We start from the raw sequence: 17,979 nt of genomic DNA on the forward strand, positions 1-17,979 counted from the left end.
GGCGGCGGCGGCGGCAGCAGCGCATGCCTTTAATCACAGCACTCAGCGGGCAGAGTCAGGTGGATCTCTGAGTTCAAGGCCAGCCTGGTCTACAGAGCGAGATCCAGGACAGGTACCAAAACCACATACAGAAACCCTGTCTCAAAAAAAAAAAAAAAAAAAAAAAAGCTGCCACAGAAGCATTGTTTGGGTTTGAGGCCAGCCTGCGGTACAGAGCAAATTCAAGGACAGACTGAGCTACAGAGTGAGACTTGCCTCAAAAGTTCACCTACCCCTCAAAAAAGAGTGGAGATTGATAAACAGAAAATCAAAAGTGCTTTGAAGGGAAACCAAACATTCTTACACTGATCAAAATTAAAGATTTTTAAATTTTTAAAATTATTTTTAATTTAAAATTTTTAAAAATCATCAAGGAGGAAATTACTCTTGCTTCTATGGAAGTTACCAGGGTTTATGAAGGGGGGTACTAGGAGAACTAAAATGAAATGGACAAATCCCTGGACAGACACAAGTCACCTCAACTGGCCGAGGAATAATTAGCTGGGGTGGCATGTGCCTGTCAGCTACTTGGGAGGCTGTGAATTGTTTGAGGCCATCTTGGACAACATAGCCAGACGTGTGTGGCGCGGGAGTGGGTAGGGGGTTGTTTCACTGACACTGGGTCTCTCTCTAGCTGAGACCGGTCTCAAACTCAGGATCTTCTTGCGTCAGCCTGAGAGGGAGAGTCTCTCGGAGGTGGCCTGTGAATTGAGGTCACACAGACAGCAGAGGCCACACGGCTTCGCTGTTGTGTGCCGTCAGTAACATCTAACACTCGAAGATGTTTGCAGAACACAGAGGGGTGCTCCCAACGCAGTTATCAGACTAATGTTTCTCTAATACCAAAGCCCAAGAAAGATAATCACACATACAAAAACATCCTTAATATTGCCAACCCAGGTTCAAATTCAGCAACATTATATACCATGACCATGTGGTATCGACCTCAGGAAATGTAAGGTTAAGCATTAGCCAATGTAGCAGGCCACTGAATAGAGAACAAGGCCTATAGGATCATCTCAGAAGAGTGTTCGGCAAAGTCCCACATTAATTCAAAAATCTCTCCTCAAACCATGGAGTTTTTGTGGCCTGAAAGAACGCCCGAGTGCGCTTTAGCCTGTTGCTATGAGAGAGCCACGCCCTAGTGACATCACACCACACAAGTGTACCATCTTACAGTTTGGAGGTTGGAAGCTGACATGACTCATCAGGTGTCATCAGAGCTGCATGCTTGAAGGTTCTAGAAATGTGTCCTTGGTTTGTCCAACTTCTAGAAGCCGCCTCTGTCTCCAGCTCACAGCTCCTTTCTTTCCCTGCAAAGCTGGAGACAGTGGTTGATCCGCCTGACTTGGCCTCCCACATCATCTTTCCTTGAGCTTCACCTGGGATCACAGTAAGGTCAAGTCCTCTGTCACGCAATGGTCACAGATTCCAGGATCAGGACACGGGCATCTCTGGCAAACATTATACTGCCTCTCAGAATCTGTGAGACTCATCCAGCCAGATCACAGTTAACGGACGGCACATGGCTTAATTCTCCCTACATGGGGCAAGGCAAAGTCATCCACTCACAGGGCACTGCAGTGAATCAGTAAGTAACAACATGGAGAAGTAAATGAATGACACAGCCCTACACTGCAAGTCCCAAGGAATACTGCTTCACACTGGAATTAATGAGCAGAGTCCCTGGATTGTAAGATAAGAATCCATTCATTGTATCTCTACATAGTAATAGTCCAAAAATGAAATAAAAGCAGTTCATTCTCAGTAGTATCAGAACTAATAAAAAACATTTTATTGTAAAGTTTACACATGGAAAATGGCAAAATGTTTCTAAGAGAAATGAATGAGCTAAACCAATGGGCAGGTGGCCATGCTCACCAGTGAGACAAATGTTGCTAAGATAATGGCTTTCCATAAACTCATCTGCAGATTAAAGTGCAGCCCCCTCCTCCACTGTTGGTGGGAGTGCAAATTTGTACAGCCACTCTGGAAAGCAGTATGGCGGTTTCTCAGAAAATTGGGAATAAGTCTTCCTCAAGCTATACCACTCTTAGGCATATACCCAAGGAATGCTCAATCGTACCACAAGGACACATGCTCAACTATGTTCATATCAGCATTATTTTGTAATAGCAAGAACCTGGAAACAACCTAGATGCCCTTCAACTGAAGAATGGATAAAGAAAATGTAGCACATATACACAATGGAGTACTACTCAGCAAAGAAAAACAATGACATCATGAGGTTTGCAGGCAAATGGATGGAACTAGAAAATATCATCCTGAGTGAGGTAACCCAGACTCAGAAGGACAAACATAGTATTCACTCACTCATAAGTGGATACTAGATGTGAGGGAAGGGATGGCCAGACTGCAACCCACAGCTCCAGAGAGGCTAGCTTACAGGGAAAGACCCTAGGAGAGACACATGGATGACCCATTGAAGGAGAAGTGGATGAGATCTACATGAGCACACTGGGTGTGGGGGGGGTGGCGGAGGGCGAGGAGTGGGGGACGAGAACATAGGGAAATGGGAGGGTCGAGCTGGAACAGGGACAGAGTGGGAGGCCTGGGAGGGAGATACCATGATAGATGAGGACATCATGGGAATAGGAAGAGGCAGGGTGCTGGGGAGGCTTTCAGGAATCCACAAGGAATTCCCCACCTTGGACTGCTGGCAGTGGTCCAGAGGGGGCCTGGACTGGTGTACTCTGGTGACCAGCCTAGCAAGTAACCTAGCTGTTATCATAGAGCCTTTGTCCAGTGACTGATGGAAGCAGATGCAGAGATCCATGGCCAGGCACCAGGCTGAGCTCCGGAAATGCAATTGATGAGAGAGAGGAGGGATTCTGCAGGCGGGGGACGTAGAGATCATGATGGGAAGATGTGCAGAGATGACCAGCCACACTAGTGGAAACCCATGAACTGTGGACTGGTGGCTGTGGAGCCCCCGTGGGACTGGACTAGGCCCTCTGGATACAGAAGACGGCTGTTTGGCTCAAACTGTTTGGGGGGCACCCATGCAGGAGGATTGGGATCCGTCCCTAGTGCATGGGCAGACTTTTGGGAATCCGGTGCCTGTGGTGTGACGCCTTGCCCAGCCTTGGTGCAGTGGGAAGGGGCTTGGACCTGCCTAGGCTCAGTGTGCTGGGCTCTGCTGACTCCCCATGGGAGACCTTGATTTGGGGGATGTGGCGATGCCTGGGAGGGAGGGCTGGGGGTGGGAGGAAGGAGGAGGTGGGATCTGTGGGTGGTATGTAGAGTGAGTAGAAAATTTCTTAATAAAGAAAAATGAAAAAAGTGCAGCCCCAGCAAGATCCTAGCATATGTTTGAGAAAATAACAAGCAAGTTTTAAAATTGTACAGTGATTCAAAGAAGCCAGAACAACTTTGAAAAAGAGCAAGGTTTTGGACCTCAGACTACCTGAAATAGCAAGCCACAACAATGACAGGGTGGTGCAAGGGCAAGGCTGGGCACCAGACGGCTATGCAGAATCAAGGATAAACCGTTATGCTTGTGGCCATATGACCTTTGTTGGGTGCCAAGAACAGTCTTCTCAACAGACGGGCTGGGCGACTCGGACTTTCACAGGGGAAATATCAATGAACTCATATAACATGTGTAAATTAACTCAGATTGCATCAGAGAACCAAAGAGCTTTTAGACTCTGAAATTTAGAGGAAGGAGTAGTAGAAAATACAGGATTATGGGTTAGACAAGGTTCTTAGATATGACACACAAGTCTTGAGTCAGAAGAGAAACAGATTGATATTCTTCATTTAAATCAGAAACTTGCAATAAAAAGACATTCTAAACAATCAACATGTTACAGACGGGAAATTTCCAAATCTTATATCTGGTAACATGTGACGCCTAGTCTCGAGTTCACAATGGAGTCTTAGAAAACAACATCACGCAGAGGCTTGGAGAGGAGGCCCTGCGGTTAAGAGCGCTGCTGCTGTCCAGTTCCCAGCCTCCACACGGTGCCTCACAACTGTCTCGGCCTCCAGTTCCAGGTGATCTAATGCCATATTTTGGCCTCTGCAGGCACCAAGTCTGCATGCAGTACATATACATACATGCAGGCAAACACTCATAAAATAATATTTTCAAAACAAAAAGGGCAAAAAGATTATTACGTTTTCACAAGTGATGAAAGAACGGCTAATAAAACACATGAAAGGGGAGAGAGCACAGCAAGTCCTTGCTCTGAAAAACAAATGGATCCGTGTGAAGACCCCTCACCCACATAGAGGCTGGTGTGGCAGTGCACATCTGTAACACCAGCACAGTAACATGATGGCGGAGACACATCAGTCTCTTGGGCTTTCTGGTCAGCTCAGTCTAGCCAGTACCAGGGAGCTCCAGGTTCAGTTTGAGTCCTTGCCTCACAAAAAGTCAGAAAAGTGACCAAGGGACACTTGATGTTGTCCTCTGGCCCCCACACGTATGCATACACACACCACACAAAGCTAAAACACTAACATCCTGATTTTAAATTATAGTACCGAGCAATAATAACATCAGCATGATACTGGAATAAAACCAGACATACTGATCAAGAGAAGAGGTCTGAAGACCGAGACGTAAGTCCACACAGCTATGCTCACCTGATATTTTAAATAAATTTATTTACTTATTTTACATCCAGGTCGCAGTTTCCCCTCCTCCCAGTCCTCCCCCCCACCATGGCCCCTCTGTTCCCACCCCCAATCCACTCCTCCTCCATTTCTGTTTAGGAAAGGGCAGGTCTCCCGAGTGTCAACAAAACATGGCATATCAAGCTGAAGTAAGACTAAGCACCTCTCTATGTGTTAATGCTGGGCAGATGACCAAGTATGAGGAGTAGGGTCCCAAAAGAGTCAGAGACAGCCCCTGTTCCTACTGTTAGGAGTCCCACCAGAGGACCAAGCTACGCAACTGTAACATATATGCAGAGGGCCTAGGTCAGTCCCACGAAGGCTCCCTGGTTGTCGGTTCAGTCACTGTGCGCCCCTCTGAGACCAGGTTAGTTGATTCTGTGAGTTTTCTTGTGTCCTTGACCCCGCTGGCTCCTACAATCTGGCTCCTCCCCCTCTGCTACAGGGTTCCCTGAACTCCACTGATGTTTGCCCGTGTGGGTCTGTGCCTAGAGATTGGAGGAGTGGCCTAAAACCCATGCCAGGAGAGTAAGCCCACTCCATACTGCCTGGAGCATCAGGATCCACAAGCTGGATGACCCAGAGACCTAGGATAGAACCAAACATGACTGGAGAGGAAAAAAATGTCCATGTAATGATGCCTAATGATATTCTGTTATACACACAGATTGGTGCCTAGCCCTGATTTTTTTTAAACAGAGGCCAAAATTACACACTTGAAAAAAGACAGCATCATCAACAACAGTGATGGTTGAATTGGATAGTTACATGAAACTTGAGTCTTACCTTTTATCCTGTACAAAACTCAGCTCTGAATGGACCAAGGACCTCAACATAAGAGCAATTCCCCAAATCAGGGAATCCACTTCAACGTGCAGGCACAGCAAAAGGGTCTTTAGAACAGGACCCTGGGGGCACAGGCGTTAAGACCAACAACAGACAAATAGGAACACATGAAACTAAAAAGCTTCTGTACAGAAAAAGACACTGTCATACTGGGCAGTGGTGGACCACATCTTTAATCCAGGCACTCAGGAGGCAGAGGCAGGCAGATCTCTGTGAGTTCAAGTCCAGCCTGGTCTGCAGAGCAAGTTCCAGGACAGCCAGGGCTACACAAAGAAACTCTATCTTGAAAAAAAAAAAAAGACACCATCATTTGTGTAAAGAGACACACTACAGAATAGAAAAAGATCTTTACCAGCTATTCATCTGACAGAGAGTTAGTATCTAGAATATAATATACAAAGAACTAAACACAAAACAAAACAAAACTCTGAACATCAAGAAAACAAGCAACCCTATTTAAAATGGGGCATAGAACCAAACAGTTCTCAAAATATGCAATACATATAACTGAGAAAGTAAAAACAAAACAAAACTAAAACTAAATCAAGAAATTCACAGGCAAACGGATGGAATTAGAAACATTCTGACCTTTAACAGCTAGCTATGGGCCACAACTCCAAAACAAACAAAAATCATTCTGAATGGGGAAACCCAAATTCAGAAAGACACATGTCACATGTTTTCTTCATTTGTGGATGTTAGCTTTGAATCTTCAGATGTGTGTTGCGTCTGGAAATAGCCACAGATGTCATGAAGTCACTAAAGGGCCTTGGGATTTCAAGTTTTGGAGGGGACAAAAGGTACACAAGGCTCAAGGAAAATAATGGAACAGGAAGAGATAAACTGGGGTGAGGGTGGGGGGCAGGTAGAGAAGATATGATAGGGAGGGATAACTAATACTAAAGGCCTCTTGGAAAAGCCATATTGGGGGAGGGGTGCTGGAGAGATGGCTCAGATGTTAAGAGAACTGGCTGCTCTTCCAGGGGTCCTGAGTTCAATTCCCAGCAACCACATTATGGCTCACGACCATCTGTAATGAGATCTGGCGCCCTCTTCTGGCTTGCAGGCATATATGTAGGCAGAATACTGTATACATAATAAATAAATAAACCTTAAAAAAAAAAGAAAAAGAAAAAGCCATATAGAGACCTCCTAGAACATATGCATACATAAGGAGTGATGGAGAGGTGGCTCCACCGTTGGAGCACTGGCTTCTCCCCCGAGTTTGATTCCCAGTATCCACATGGCATTCCAAAACCACCTCTTCAGTTCTAGGGGATCAGATGCCATTTTCTGCCCTACAAAGGCACCAGGCATGTGCACTGGTGCACAGACATACATGCAGGCAAAACCCCCCACCCATAAATTTTACAAATTAGCTTTAATGTAGATTTAGGACAGCCAGAGCAGACCTTGTATCAAAAAACAAAACAAAACAAAATCCCCACAGACCTCCCCTCCAGGTCATTACAGGCTATTGCCAATACTCTTGGCTACCCTCCAGGACTGACTAAGACCCTGTTGCTGAAGATACCATATGCTGGACTCAGAACATGGAGAAACCAAGCTGTTTACTCACTTGGAATCTTCACCCTGCCACCGGATGTCAGAATGTATAGCAAAGCCTGTTGAAATGGCAGCTGCCCAGGAGACCGTGGAGGTCCTGGCTGGGAGGACTCACATAGGAGGAGCAGTGATGGATGTCTAATTCTGAGGATGAAACAATCATTTTCCGACAGCAAGACAAAGACACAAGGTGAGCTGTCAATAGCAAGATAACAGATTATAAAGGTGACTCTGAGGGGCCCAGAGGGAACATGTTTGGGTACAAACGCAAACAGGACTCGAAATTCTAGTCTGATAAATCGAACTTCATAAAACATTATGAAGGATTAGCTGGGCTTGGTGGTGCGTTTCTATAAACCTGGCACTCTGGAGGCTGAGGCAAGAGGGTCATTGTGAATTTGCGCGCCAGTTTGGACTACACAGTAAGGTCTTGTCGCAGAAATGTAAAATAAGCCTCGGCATGGTGGCTTAATCCCAGCTGTCATCCCAGCTCTTGGGAGGTGGAGGCAGGAGACCCAGGAGTCTAAAGCCACATCTGCTACATACCAACTTCAAGGCCAGCTTGGGCTACCTGAGACCTTGTCTCAGAAAAAAAAAAAAAATTAAACCATGAAATTACTGACTCTGGCTGGGGGAGTAAGGCGTGCCGGAGCTTTGCACACGGGTCCTGGCTCCTATCCTGGCACTGTGTGCGTGAACACACAGAACTGAGTGGGAACACAGGAATGAAAAGCCTAAAGCTATGGACCAGACCTGTATCTGGAATTCAGAAATCTCAGACTGACAGATGATCTGACAGAAACCAGCAAGACTCTAAAACACAGATGTGCCAAAACCTCTGGTCTCGTGTTTGGACAGTTTTAGGCTGCTCAGCCTAACCAGAGATCTAGAAAACACAGAACAGCAGCACAGCCATACACCAGTAGGTGACACACAGAGGCAGGCTAGGGAAGACACACTGCCGTGTGGACCCTCAAGTCCTGCCCCCACAGAAACACCCACATCCCTTCAGGCCTCACAGTTAGTAGTCCTGGAGGGAGGACTGGGTGTCCAGCTAGGCCGGCAGCATCTCCCTTGGATGATGTCTGAAGGAGCAGACCCGGTGTGCTCTGCATCTGTTGGCATATTCAGGGCTAGACACAGGCCCAGGTCCCATGGGCTTCAAGCATGACCCCTGTAGGTAAAACTGGACAGAAGAGCTAGGCTATTGGGGAGTAGGGAACTCTTCAGGTGTTGTTACTGTGCTGTGTGGCTGCAGGAGGCTGACTTGGGTCTAATTGAGCTGTCAAAAGCCTGCTAAGGTTTCCACACCATATCAAGCGGTGCTTGCAGTGGACAGGAGGAGATCCAAGGCCAGAGTAAAGCAGGGACCCACAGGGACTCATGGCCACTGCTGCCTGGCTCCTTTTCCCAACAGAGCCTGAGGCTGGCCACTGGCCCCACAGCCCTGCTGAGGTCGCACTTTTACTGTGTAAACTGCTCTGTGGCTCTGGGCGGAGCCTTCCCCCCTGCCGATCTATAATTTCCCAGAAAAAAAAAAAAAGGCTGAGGAATAACCTGGAAAATGCCCTAGAGATGGGGCAGCATAGTGGAAGCCACAGCCCCCTGCCCCTCCCAGACCTGTCTACTTCCTCTGTCTGCTTCGAGATAGGTCCTAACAGCCCACAACCTCCCTGAGAAGCTGCCCCTCCTGAAACCCAGCACTGCCTTTCCTGGCCCCTCCCGTGTGCATTCCCACCACCCCAGGCAGGGCAAAGGGACAGAGCTCAAGGCAGGGTTTGCTGAGCTTCGGAGTGTCCACCAGGTCACAGCTCTCAGGCCCTGGAGAAGGAAGCTGAGATGTGGCTCCGGCAGGGTGAGTGGAGCCAGGGCCAGGTTGAGGGCCCCACGAGCAGCCCCCGAAACCTCCCCCGGGGGCAGCGTGTTTCCTGGGGTCTCTGTACACAAGGAAGTAGTGGGTAGTTAGGCCCTCCTTGCTGGTGAGGACAGCAAGAGGCCTGTGGAAGCTGGCTGGCTCTGGCCCTTCAGGCCTGGGTGCCCCACTGCCTTCCTGCCAGCCTTGCCCAGGAGGGTTGTGTTGGGGAAAGTAAACATGAGGTAGCTGGTGGCCCTGCCAGGTGTTCCTAGAAGAGGCCCTGGGGGAGGGGCAGTGGCCAGACACCAGCTGACCTAGAGGTCACAGGAGGGCTGAGACTGGGCCCTGGACAAACCCCAGGGCTGGGGAGCACAAATGGCGGAACCCACTCAGGCTGTTAAGAAACCCCAGCTCAAGCCAGGCTGCGGTGGTGAACACCTTTAATCCCAGCCCTTGGGAGGCAGAGGCAGGCGGATCTCTGTTGTGAGTTCAAGGCCAGCCTGGTCTACAGAGCGAGTTCTAGGACAGCCAAGGCTACACAAAGAAACCCTGTCTCATAAAAACAAAAATACAAAAAAAAAAAAAAAAAGAAAAAGAAAAAGAAACCCCGGCTCAGACAATGTGCTAGAAACATGGGCAGGGCTGTAAGAAACAGGCATCTGCTGCTTAACCTGACACAGCCATCTGCTCAGTACCGGGGTGAGTCGGGGACTCCCCAGGACCCGCGAGCTCCCCTAGTGTACCCTCCTCTTGGCTGAACCTACTTGGAGCAAGGGCCCTCTACCTTGAGCAGCAAATCTTGTAAGGCTACTCCAACAAGCCTCTACCTTCAACCCTACAGGGGCAGCCTTCAGAGTCCCTCCTCAGCCCTGAGGGAGACTTTCTCCCCTGCATCTCTACACCCAGGAGACTTGCTGTTAGACTAACCACCCAGCACGAGAGGGTTAAAGGAGACAGCAGTGTGGGGCAGGGCCAGCTTAAGGCTGCCAGCTACTGGCCGTGAGGAAATCCAGAGGGCAGCAGCCTGCACTTAGACGGCCCTCGTTCACTGCCTGCCTGCAGCCAGTTCTGTACAAGGCACAATGGCCCCGAGGACAGGTGAGGAACCCGAATCCCCTGCCATTTGCTCTGAGGGTAGCTGGCCCTCGACCCGCTGGTGGGAATTCTGGATTGGGTCGTGGATACTACTAATCCTGACCGCAGAGGGTCTCTGTGACGCTTCCCCTTGGTGGTGGCACCGGGGAAGGGCCAAATGAAGGCAGGGCAGGCAGGAGCAAGTAAGTACCTAACCCGAGTGTGACAAGGTGCAGAAACCAGGGTTCAGCACTCCTCACAGTCCTATCTCATAGCTTGCCAGGATGGCTGGTGTACCAGCCACAGCCTGCGATCTTTCTAGCTATAGTTCCTTTGGCGTGCTACCATGATGCCGGCCGGGGCTGTCCCGCCAGTCTCACCCCAAAACCACCATTATGCAGTCACACAAGAGACGCATACCGTGTAGGTGCGGAACAGCGCTGTCCTGCCTAGCCTAAGCTGGAGTTCTCAGCATACCCCTGAGGTAGATTTAGAGTTGAGGTGCTGGCCGAGTCCGTGTGGGTCAGGGTTTTCTAGACCCCATTCTTCTGCCAACAGAATATACAGCCTGCATATACTGGGGAGCAAAACAGGATGTGCGTCCCCCATCTGGGGGCCTAACAGGCAGGGAGTGCCCAGCTTGCTGTCCAGTCATTGAGGACCACAAATGAATACGCTGCCCGGGTCTATTCCAGAATATTCTGGAACAGCCAGGTCTAGGCCAGCAGCTCGGTTCTGGTTTTCAGCCTGACTGTTGTGTATACCCCAGAGGATACAGACTGCCACATGGCCTAGTGGCCGGGGCCCGGGTTGCCTGTGAAGCCAGGGTGAAATGAAGAGCCAAGTCCTCGGTGTCCCTGCAGTGAGATGGGGACCACCACTTGCTGGTTCCAGGAGTTGGAAAGGTGAAGTTGCTTCAAAGCCTAGGACCTGGCTACCCTACCGCTGTCTGCTTGGTATCAAAGTGGGTTGACCAAATGTCTTAGTGTACAAACAACATCCTTCCCTTACAATGGCCGAGGACTAGGGAAGCCCAGGGTTTGGCTCACATCCTGGGCCACAGTCCTCTGGGCACCTCCTTGCCAAGCCCTTCTCCCCACAGGAGGCCCAGCCCTGGTGGTGCTTCTGGCTTTCTGGGTGGCACTAGGCCCCTGTGACCTGCAGGGGACAGATCCTGGAGCATCAGCAGATGCCGAGGGCCCCCAGTGCCCCGTCGTCTGCACCTGCAGCTATGACGACTACACAGATGAGCTCAGCGTCTTCTGCAGTTCGAGAAACCTCACGCAGCTGCCTGAGGGCATCCCAGTCGGCACCAGGGTCCTGTGGCTCGATGGCAATAACTTCTCCTCCATTCCCTCAGCGGCTTTCCAAAACCTGTCCAGCCTGGACTTCCTCAACCTGCAGGGCAGCTGGCTGAGCAGCCTGGAGCCCCAGGCACTGCTGGGCCCGCAGAACCTCTACCACTTGCACCTGGAGCGGAACCTGCTCCGGGGCCTACCTGCTGGCTTGTTCATGCACACACCCCGCCTGGCTTCCCTCAGCCTGGCCAACAACCTCCTGGGCCGGCTGGAAGAGGGGCTGTTCCAGGGCCTCGGTCACCTTTGGGCCCTCAACCTGGGCTGGAACAGCCTAGTGGTACTGCCTGACACAGTGTTCCAGGGCCTGGGTAACCTCCGGGAGCTGGTGCTGGCCGGCAACAGACTGGCCTACCTGCAGCCTTCGCTCTTCTGCGGCTTGGGTGAGCTGCGCGAGCTGGATCTGAGCAGGAATGCACTGCGCAGCATTAAGGCCAACGTCTTCATACACCTGCCCAGGCTGCAGAAGCTGTACCTGGGCCACAACTTGGTCACAGCTGTGGCCCCTGGCGCTTTCCTGGGCATGAAGGCATTGCGTTGGCTGGACCTGTCCCATAACCGCGTGGCAGGGCTCCTGGAGGACACCTTCCCGGGCCTGCTGGGTCTGCATGTCCTGCGCTTGGCACACAATGCCATCACTAGCTTGCGGCCGCGGACTTTCAAAGATCTACACTTCCTGGAGGAACTGCAGCTTGGTCACAATCGCATCCGGCAGCTAGGTGAGAAGACATTTGAGGGCCTGGGGCAGCTAGAGGTGCTGACACTCAATGACAATCAGATCCACGAGGTCAAGGTGGGTGCCTTCTTTGGCCTCTTCAATATGGCTGTTATGAATCTCTCTGGCAACTGTCTCAGGAGCCTCCCGGAGCGGGTGTTCCAGGGGCTGGGCAAGTTGCACAGCCTGCATCTGGAGCACAGCTGCCTGGGCCGCATCCGCCTGCACACTTTCGCCGGCCTTTCAGGGCTGCGCAGGCTCTTCCTCAGGGGCAACAGCATCTCCAGCATGGAAGAACAGAGCCTGGCAGGGCTCTCCGAGCTGCTAGAGCTCGACCTTACCGCCAACCAGCTCACACATCTGCCCCGCCGGCTTTTCCAGGGCCTTGGCCAGCTCGAGTACCTGCTCCTCTCACATAACCAGCTGTCGGTGCTGTCTGTGGATGGCCTGAGACCCCTGCAGCGGGTCTTCTGGCTGGACGTCTCACACAACCGTCTGGAGGCACTGTCTGAAGGCCTTTTCTCACCACTGGGGCGGCTGCGCTACCTCAGCCTCAGGAATAACTCTTTGCAGACCTTTTCGCCACAGCATGGCCTGGAGCGCCTGTGGCTCGATGACAACCCCTGGGACTGCCGCTGTCCCCTCAAGGCACTGCGTGACTTTGCCCTGCAGAACCCCAGCATTGTCCCCCGCTTTGTTCAGACTGTCTGTGAGGGGGATGACTGCCAGCCAGTGTATACCTTCAACAACATCACCTGTGCCGGCCCTGCCAATGTCTCAGGCCTCGACCTACGAGACATCAGCGAAACTCACTTTGTGCACTGCTGACCCTGGCTACTACTGGCCTGGGATGGCCTAATGCTGCCTTGTGGTCAGGACAGTCTCTCACTGTTACCAGAATAAGCTGGCTCTCAAAGCCAGTGGGGGAAGGAAAAATACCTGCCCATCTCTAGGGGCCAGGCCTGGGCTGCTCACTTCCTGGAAGCAGAGCAGTACTGGCAGCTATGAGGCCTAAATTCAGAAAGGCTGGGTGCAGGCTGGGTGCCCGAGGGCCCAACCAGGAGGGAAGTGCTCAGCAGCACTCCCTGCTGGCAACAATTAAATCAACCTTGAGTGTGAACTTGGGAAAAGGTGATCTGTGGTCTCCATGTTCTTTGTCCCCATGCCTTCTGTCCTGTCCCAGCTCTGCCGAGCCCAGTCTGTGCCTTGCTGGTGTTGGGAACATGTGTCCCACTTCATCCTGCTGTGTCCATATGGGTCCTCTAGGGCTTCTTAGGACCCCGTCCTCCAACCCAAGGAACTGCAGGCACTCAAGCCTCCCCAAATGCTGGCACTGCATCCCTCCCTCAGGGCACTGCACTGGAGCCAGGTGAGGTTCTCACAGCTGTCCAGATCCCAGGTGTGGAGGTCACCACACTGCCCACCGCTGGACAGTAATGGTAGGAGTTGAGGACAGCGCCTTCCCATCTGACTACAGGAGCCATCCCCTGCAAGGCGCCCCAGACCCCCAGTCTCCCCTGAGACCTCAGCTTTGCCCCAGGAAGACAACAGATCACCATCTGCTTTCCTTTCTGACCTTTCCAGAATGAGGAGAGGGCCTCTGGGCCTCAGCTCACACCTGAACGCTCATCCTATGGCCTGCAGCTGCCCCAGGCCTTCACTAATGTGCCTAGCAGACCCCACGGGTTTCTGAAAACACAACATGCCCACACCCATCCCCCAAAACAAGACACACATCCTCACCACATCTTCAGGCCCCTTTATATCTTTACTAATACTGCTTGTTCCAGCCTTAGAATGTATCAAAAGCTATCTTACTGAGGACAGAAGGGTCTAGATGCTAAGTTCTTCACAAGGTGGGGTGATATGTTTAATGGCAGATTCCTGTAAGTTAACCAGATGTAGCTGTAAACCACACAGTGTATCACAGAAGGCTCCATAGCACAGCCCTTGTGGGCACTCAGGGTCAGTCAGGATGAGAAAGTATTGGCCAGCTCATGTATGGTGTGACTGTCTGAGCAGCCTGTGGATCTGGGGCAGAAGGGACCAGGGCTCGACAAAGCCCATAGGTTGGAGGCTAAGGCTGTGACTATCTCAAGAAACTAGGACCCAAGCCATCCCCTCAGCTGCTGATGGTAAGTAAACTCTACCCAAACACTACTGGGAAATGTCACTCCACTGCATGGAGATAATCACATAGACCAGCCATTGCTCAGGTCAGCAAACGCAGGTCCCAAGACCGTCCTGAGGACCTCCGCTCCCAGAGTTCCTGTAGTCTGTGAACAGAGCACACAGTGACTGGAGGCGGCTGTCAGGAGAGCAGAACAGGCATCCTGTGCAGAACTTTCTGGGCGATGGAAGTGAGCGCAGAGTATGCAGGGCTCTTGGGAAACTCCTGGATGAAGTCACGGCCCTCTTCCAGGCTCCTGGTGAGCTGGGGATCGAGGGGAACAGAGCCTGCAACAACAAAAGCCAGGAAAGGGCGACAAGATGGCTCAGTGGGTAAAGGCACTTGCTGCCAAGCCTGACGACCTGAGTTCAATACCCAGGACTCACATGGTGGAAGGTGATAGGTGACCCCCACAAACTGTCATCTGACCTCCCCACGTACACTGTGGCATATGCACATCCACAACCCCCTCCCCAAGGAACAAATAAAAACAAGAGGGGGCCTAACAAAAGACGGCAGCTGGAGAGAAGGTGAGAATGCCAACCTACCACTCACTTGCCAGAAGCTCAAGCTGCTGGCCCCTGTGACCTCCCACTTAAACAATGGGGGGCAAGTGGCAGGAGCCTGGTACCCCTGACACATGCATTCCCAGAACATAGCTGGGTGGTGGGCAGCCCACATAAACCTCAAATGGGACACATAGGGAAGAGAGGCCCAGCACTTCAGTCAGACCCACTCAGAAGCCTGGGAGGTGGGATTTGGGGCCCCAGCTGGCTTGCTCTTGACACTTACCTAAAAAGGGGACTCCAGCCAGCTGGGCCAGCTCCTCCCCACCGCCCCTGGAGAAGACATTGGTGCACTCCTAGAAAACAAGGGCTGTGAGGGTCCAGTTTGCTGACCCACGGCCAGGGTGAGACCTCCAGCTGGGCCAGGGAGAGTGCCCGGGTAGTACCAGTGTCCTCTCTAGCCAGGAAGTCACTTACCTGACTGATGGACAGGGACCTACTCACTCAAAGTCCCTGGCTGAATACCCTGTTTTGTACTCCCTCAGACCCTGAAATAGCCTCATTTTCCAAGACTTACAGCGCAGTGTGGGCAGGCGAAGCCACTCATGTTCTCTATGACCCCTATGACCTGCAGCCCAGTCTTCTTACAGAAAGTCAGCTCCCGCCTCACATCCCCAACAGACACTGCCTGTAGATCAAAGTGAGGGGCCAGTCAGTCACAAGGCAGCCAAGAACCAAGTAACCAGCTGGGAACATGGCCCACCACTGCCCAGCCCAATCAGAACAGACACACAGACAGACAGACAGACAGACAGACACACACACACACCCCAGGTGAAATTCAAGGAGATGCCACACACAGACAGACAGACAGACACACAGACACCCCAGGTGAGATTGGAGGAGATGCCACACACAGACAACACACACACACACACATACACACCCCAGGTGAGACTGGAGGAGATGCCACAGACAGACAGACAGACACAGACACACACACACCCCAGGTGAGGTTGGAGGAGATGCCAGTGGTACCTGTGGTGTGGTGACCACGAGGGCCCCCAGGGGCCTATAGGGGCGCAGGGCTTCCACAGTGGCCATGTGCTCATCAGATGTCCCTGGTGGCGTGTCCACAACCAGATAGTCCAGCTCCCCCCAGGCCACGTCAGACACAAACTGCTTTATCAGTGCTGCGGAGACCCAGAGACCAGCGGTGACCTGAGAAAGGGCTAGGCAGGGGGAGGCCCATCTTCTCCGGCTCTAGGATCTACCAGTTGCTACTGGGCAGCTCCTAGAGGACAATGGGAACACCTGCCACACAAGGCAGCAAGGGTCCTTGGTCTGCGAGGTAACTGGGGAGGCAGAGCTCCACGGCCCCCACAGGGACTCCTTTCCAACAGCTGGACCACCTGCTAGCCCTGAACTGTCTCCACACACTCCACCCTACAGGGCTGTAGCCGGCTTCCATGAAGGCCCCAGGTGAGGATGGAACCTTGAGTCTCCTAAGGGCCTCTGCACCCTCAAGCCCAGAGAAAACGGCCTGTCCTGAAGCACCTTGCTGGCACATCCAGGAGCAACAAGCCATTCACCCTGAGCGTGCTGTTCCTCCCAGGCAGCCTCTCACTGAAGCGAGGATGGTTTAGCGTTCCCTCCTTGAAGCTCGGCACTTGGGTCACTGCACACCGTGGGGCCTTACACCTGCGTGTGCTGAGTGAGGGCGAGGCTCTCCGAAGACCTCCCTTCCTAACTGAACTCGGAGTGGCTGGCGGTTTCACAACAAACGCCAAACACAGCTTCTCCCTTGATCTTGGTCTCACGGCACTCCCTCCATCCAGAGGCTGCGAGAGGCGTCTCAGGGGCACAGGGGTGTGCATATTCTGCTGGGTGGGCACGCGTGAGCGCTCGAGTGGGACAAAGTCTCCACTACCAAGAGGCCAGGGCTGGATTCTGACTTCAGCCATGATAAGAGGGAAAGTAGGCGCAATAAAGAGATACTGAAGAGTCAGCTGGGGGACTTCCCCTCACCCAGTTCTTACCATGTTTCTTGGGACCCCTCCACACCACGGCCTCATCAGGGTTTTCCAGCAGGAAGCCCACAGACATGAGGGAGATGCTCTGCTCCTGATCCACAAAGACAGGCACCCAGCCACTGTCACACTGGTGCACTGCCTTGCCTTGCGCACGGAGCATGTGTGGGATGCTGGGACCGCACAGGTCTACATCTAGGATCCCCACCTGAAAGAAGGCGGATGCTGAGGAGTGGGGAGAAGCCTTCCAGGCTTGCTGGGGGCTAGAGACTAGTAAGTGCAGCAGCTGTCGACCCTGGTTGGGGCCTCACCTTCTTGCCCTGGTGGCGTAGCGCCAGGGCCAACTCCGTGGAGATGGTACTTTTCCCAACGCCCCCCTTTCCAGAGAGGACAAGGATGATGTTTCGCACGCCGGCCAGGTTCCCGGGCTCTGGTGAGAAACAGGAGTTGGGGTATCCGGGAGAGCGACAAAGACAAAGGCACCCAGGTAGAAGGTTTTCTAGAAGTCCCACACCTGTCTCGATCTCACTTCTATATGAAGTGGAGCAATTGAAGGCATGTATGTGCACACGTGATAAATCCTCAAACTGCCAGCTAATTTCAACAGACACAGAGGAAACTAACAGGATAGTTTATCACGGCTAGGCGGCACCTGTGCACGAACGCATAGATTCCACATGAGAATCTGCAGAGGGCTTCCAGCTCTCTGCGAGGAGTAAAGCCGAGGACCCAGAGCAGCCATAACCGCCTACAGGTGCATCCGCGTCACCCGGCTGCCTCAGTAAACAAGCGGACATGGCACACACTGGCGTCTCGGGCTTTCGGCCGCTGCATTCGGTCCGCCTTCAGACTTCCCCGACCCCTCACGCTCGGCCAACCCGCACGCTCACCAGCTACCGCCTCCATCCCGCCACCAGCCGCTCCTCGCGGCTCCCTTCCGCTTCCTCTCCTAACTCGCCGAGCCTTTGAACCAATGACAACCAGGGTCCGCCCCTGACTCATTTTGAGAGGCCTGGCCACGCACGCTTCAGCCAATCAGGTCACCTAAAGAGTTCCCGATCCTGGCAACTGATGATGACGCCACGGACACAGACCTACTTCCGCAAGCTTGTCCAATGGTGATGCGAGGCTCTTTCTGACAGCTCTAGCGAGGACCAGTAGGAACTTCGGTTCAGGATT

At 52.3% G+C, this 17,979-nt stretch overlaps 2 protein-coding genes across 4 annotated transcripts; one reads left to right on the plus strand and one right to left on the minus strand.

Annotated features, from left to right (window-relative positions):
• Positions 1 to 4,756: 4,756 nt before the first annotated feature.
• On the plus strand, positions 4,757 to 13,712 carry Igfals (insulin like growth factor binding protein acid labile subunit). The gene is given in 4 exon segments (XM_052758664.1): positions 4,757 to 8,763; positions 8,765 to 8,878; positions 8,881 to 8,950; positions 11,127 to 13,712. Coding segments are annotated over 4 exon segments (2,265 nt in total). The 5' UTR covers positions 4,757 to 8,478; the 3' UTR covers positions 12,923 to 13,712.
• Positions 13,713 to 13,843: 131 nt separating this feature from the next.
• On the minus strand, positions 13,844 to 17,808 carry Nubp2 (NUBP iron-sulfur cluster assembly factor 2, cytosolic). 3 transcript variants are annotated; one of them, XM_052758657.1, is made up of 7 exons: positions 17,691 to 17,808; positions 17,112 to 17,230; positions 16,810 to 17,008; positions 15,809 to 15,963; positions 15,348 to 15,458; positions 15,057 to 15,126; positions 13,844 to 14,551 (listed from the first exon to the last, which is right to left on the minus strand). In XM_052758657.1, the coding sequence occupies exons 1-7, from the start codon at positions 17,800 to 17,802 to the stop codon at positions 14,406 to 14,408; spliced, it is 912 nt and encodes a 303-aa protein (XP_052614617.1). In that variant the 5' UTR covers positions 17,803 to 17,808; the 3' UTR covers positions 13,844 to 14,405. The 3 variants fall into 3 exon arrangements, with proteins under 3 accessions (XP_052614617.1, XP_052614619.1, XP_052614618.1); XM_052758659.1 differs by lacking the exon at positions 17,691 to 17,808 and adding an exon at positions 17,315 to 17,424; XM_052758658.1 differs by having other exon boundaries at positions 14,440 to 14,551; positions 15,057 to 15,140.
• Between the last annotated feature and the right edge of the window lie 171 nt (positions 17,809 to 17,979).

This window comes from Peromyscus californicus, unplaced genomic scaffold (genome assembly GCF_007827085.1).
Source record: "Peromyscus californicus insignis strain IS unplaced genomic scaffold, ASM782708v3 Scaffold_3__1_contigs__length_106647218, whole genome shotgun sequence".
Lineage (NCBI taxonomy): Eukaryota > Metazoa > Chordata > Mammalia > Rodentia > Cricetidae > Peromyscus > Peromyscus californicus.

Excerpts from the sequence above, each read along its gene's own strand:
- Nubp2 (XM_052758657.1), bottom strand. The coding sequence starts at position 17,802 with ATGAGTCAGGGGCGGACCCTGGTTGTCATTGGTTCAAAGGCTCGGCGA. Across the intron at positions 17,009-17,111 it reads TACGCCACCAGGGCAAGAAG|GTGGGGATCCTAGATGTAGA; the intron begins GTGAGGCCCCAA and ends GCCTTCTTTCAG. Across the intron at positions 15,459-15,808 it reads TCGTGGTCACCACACCACAG|GCAGTGTCTGTTGGGGATGT; the intron begins GTACCACTGGCA and ends TTTGATCTACAG.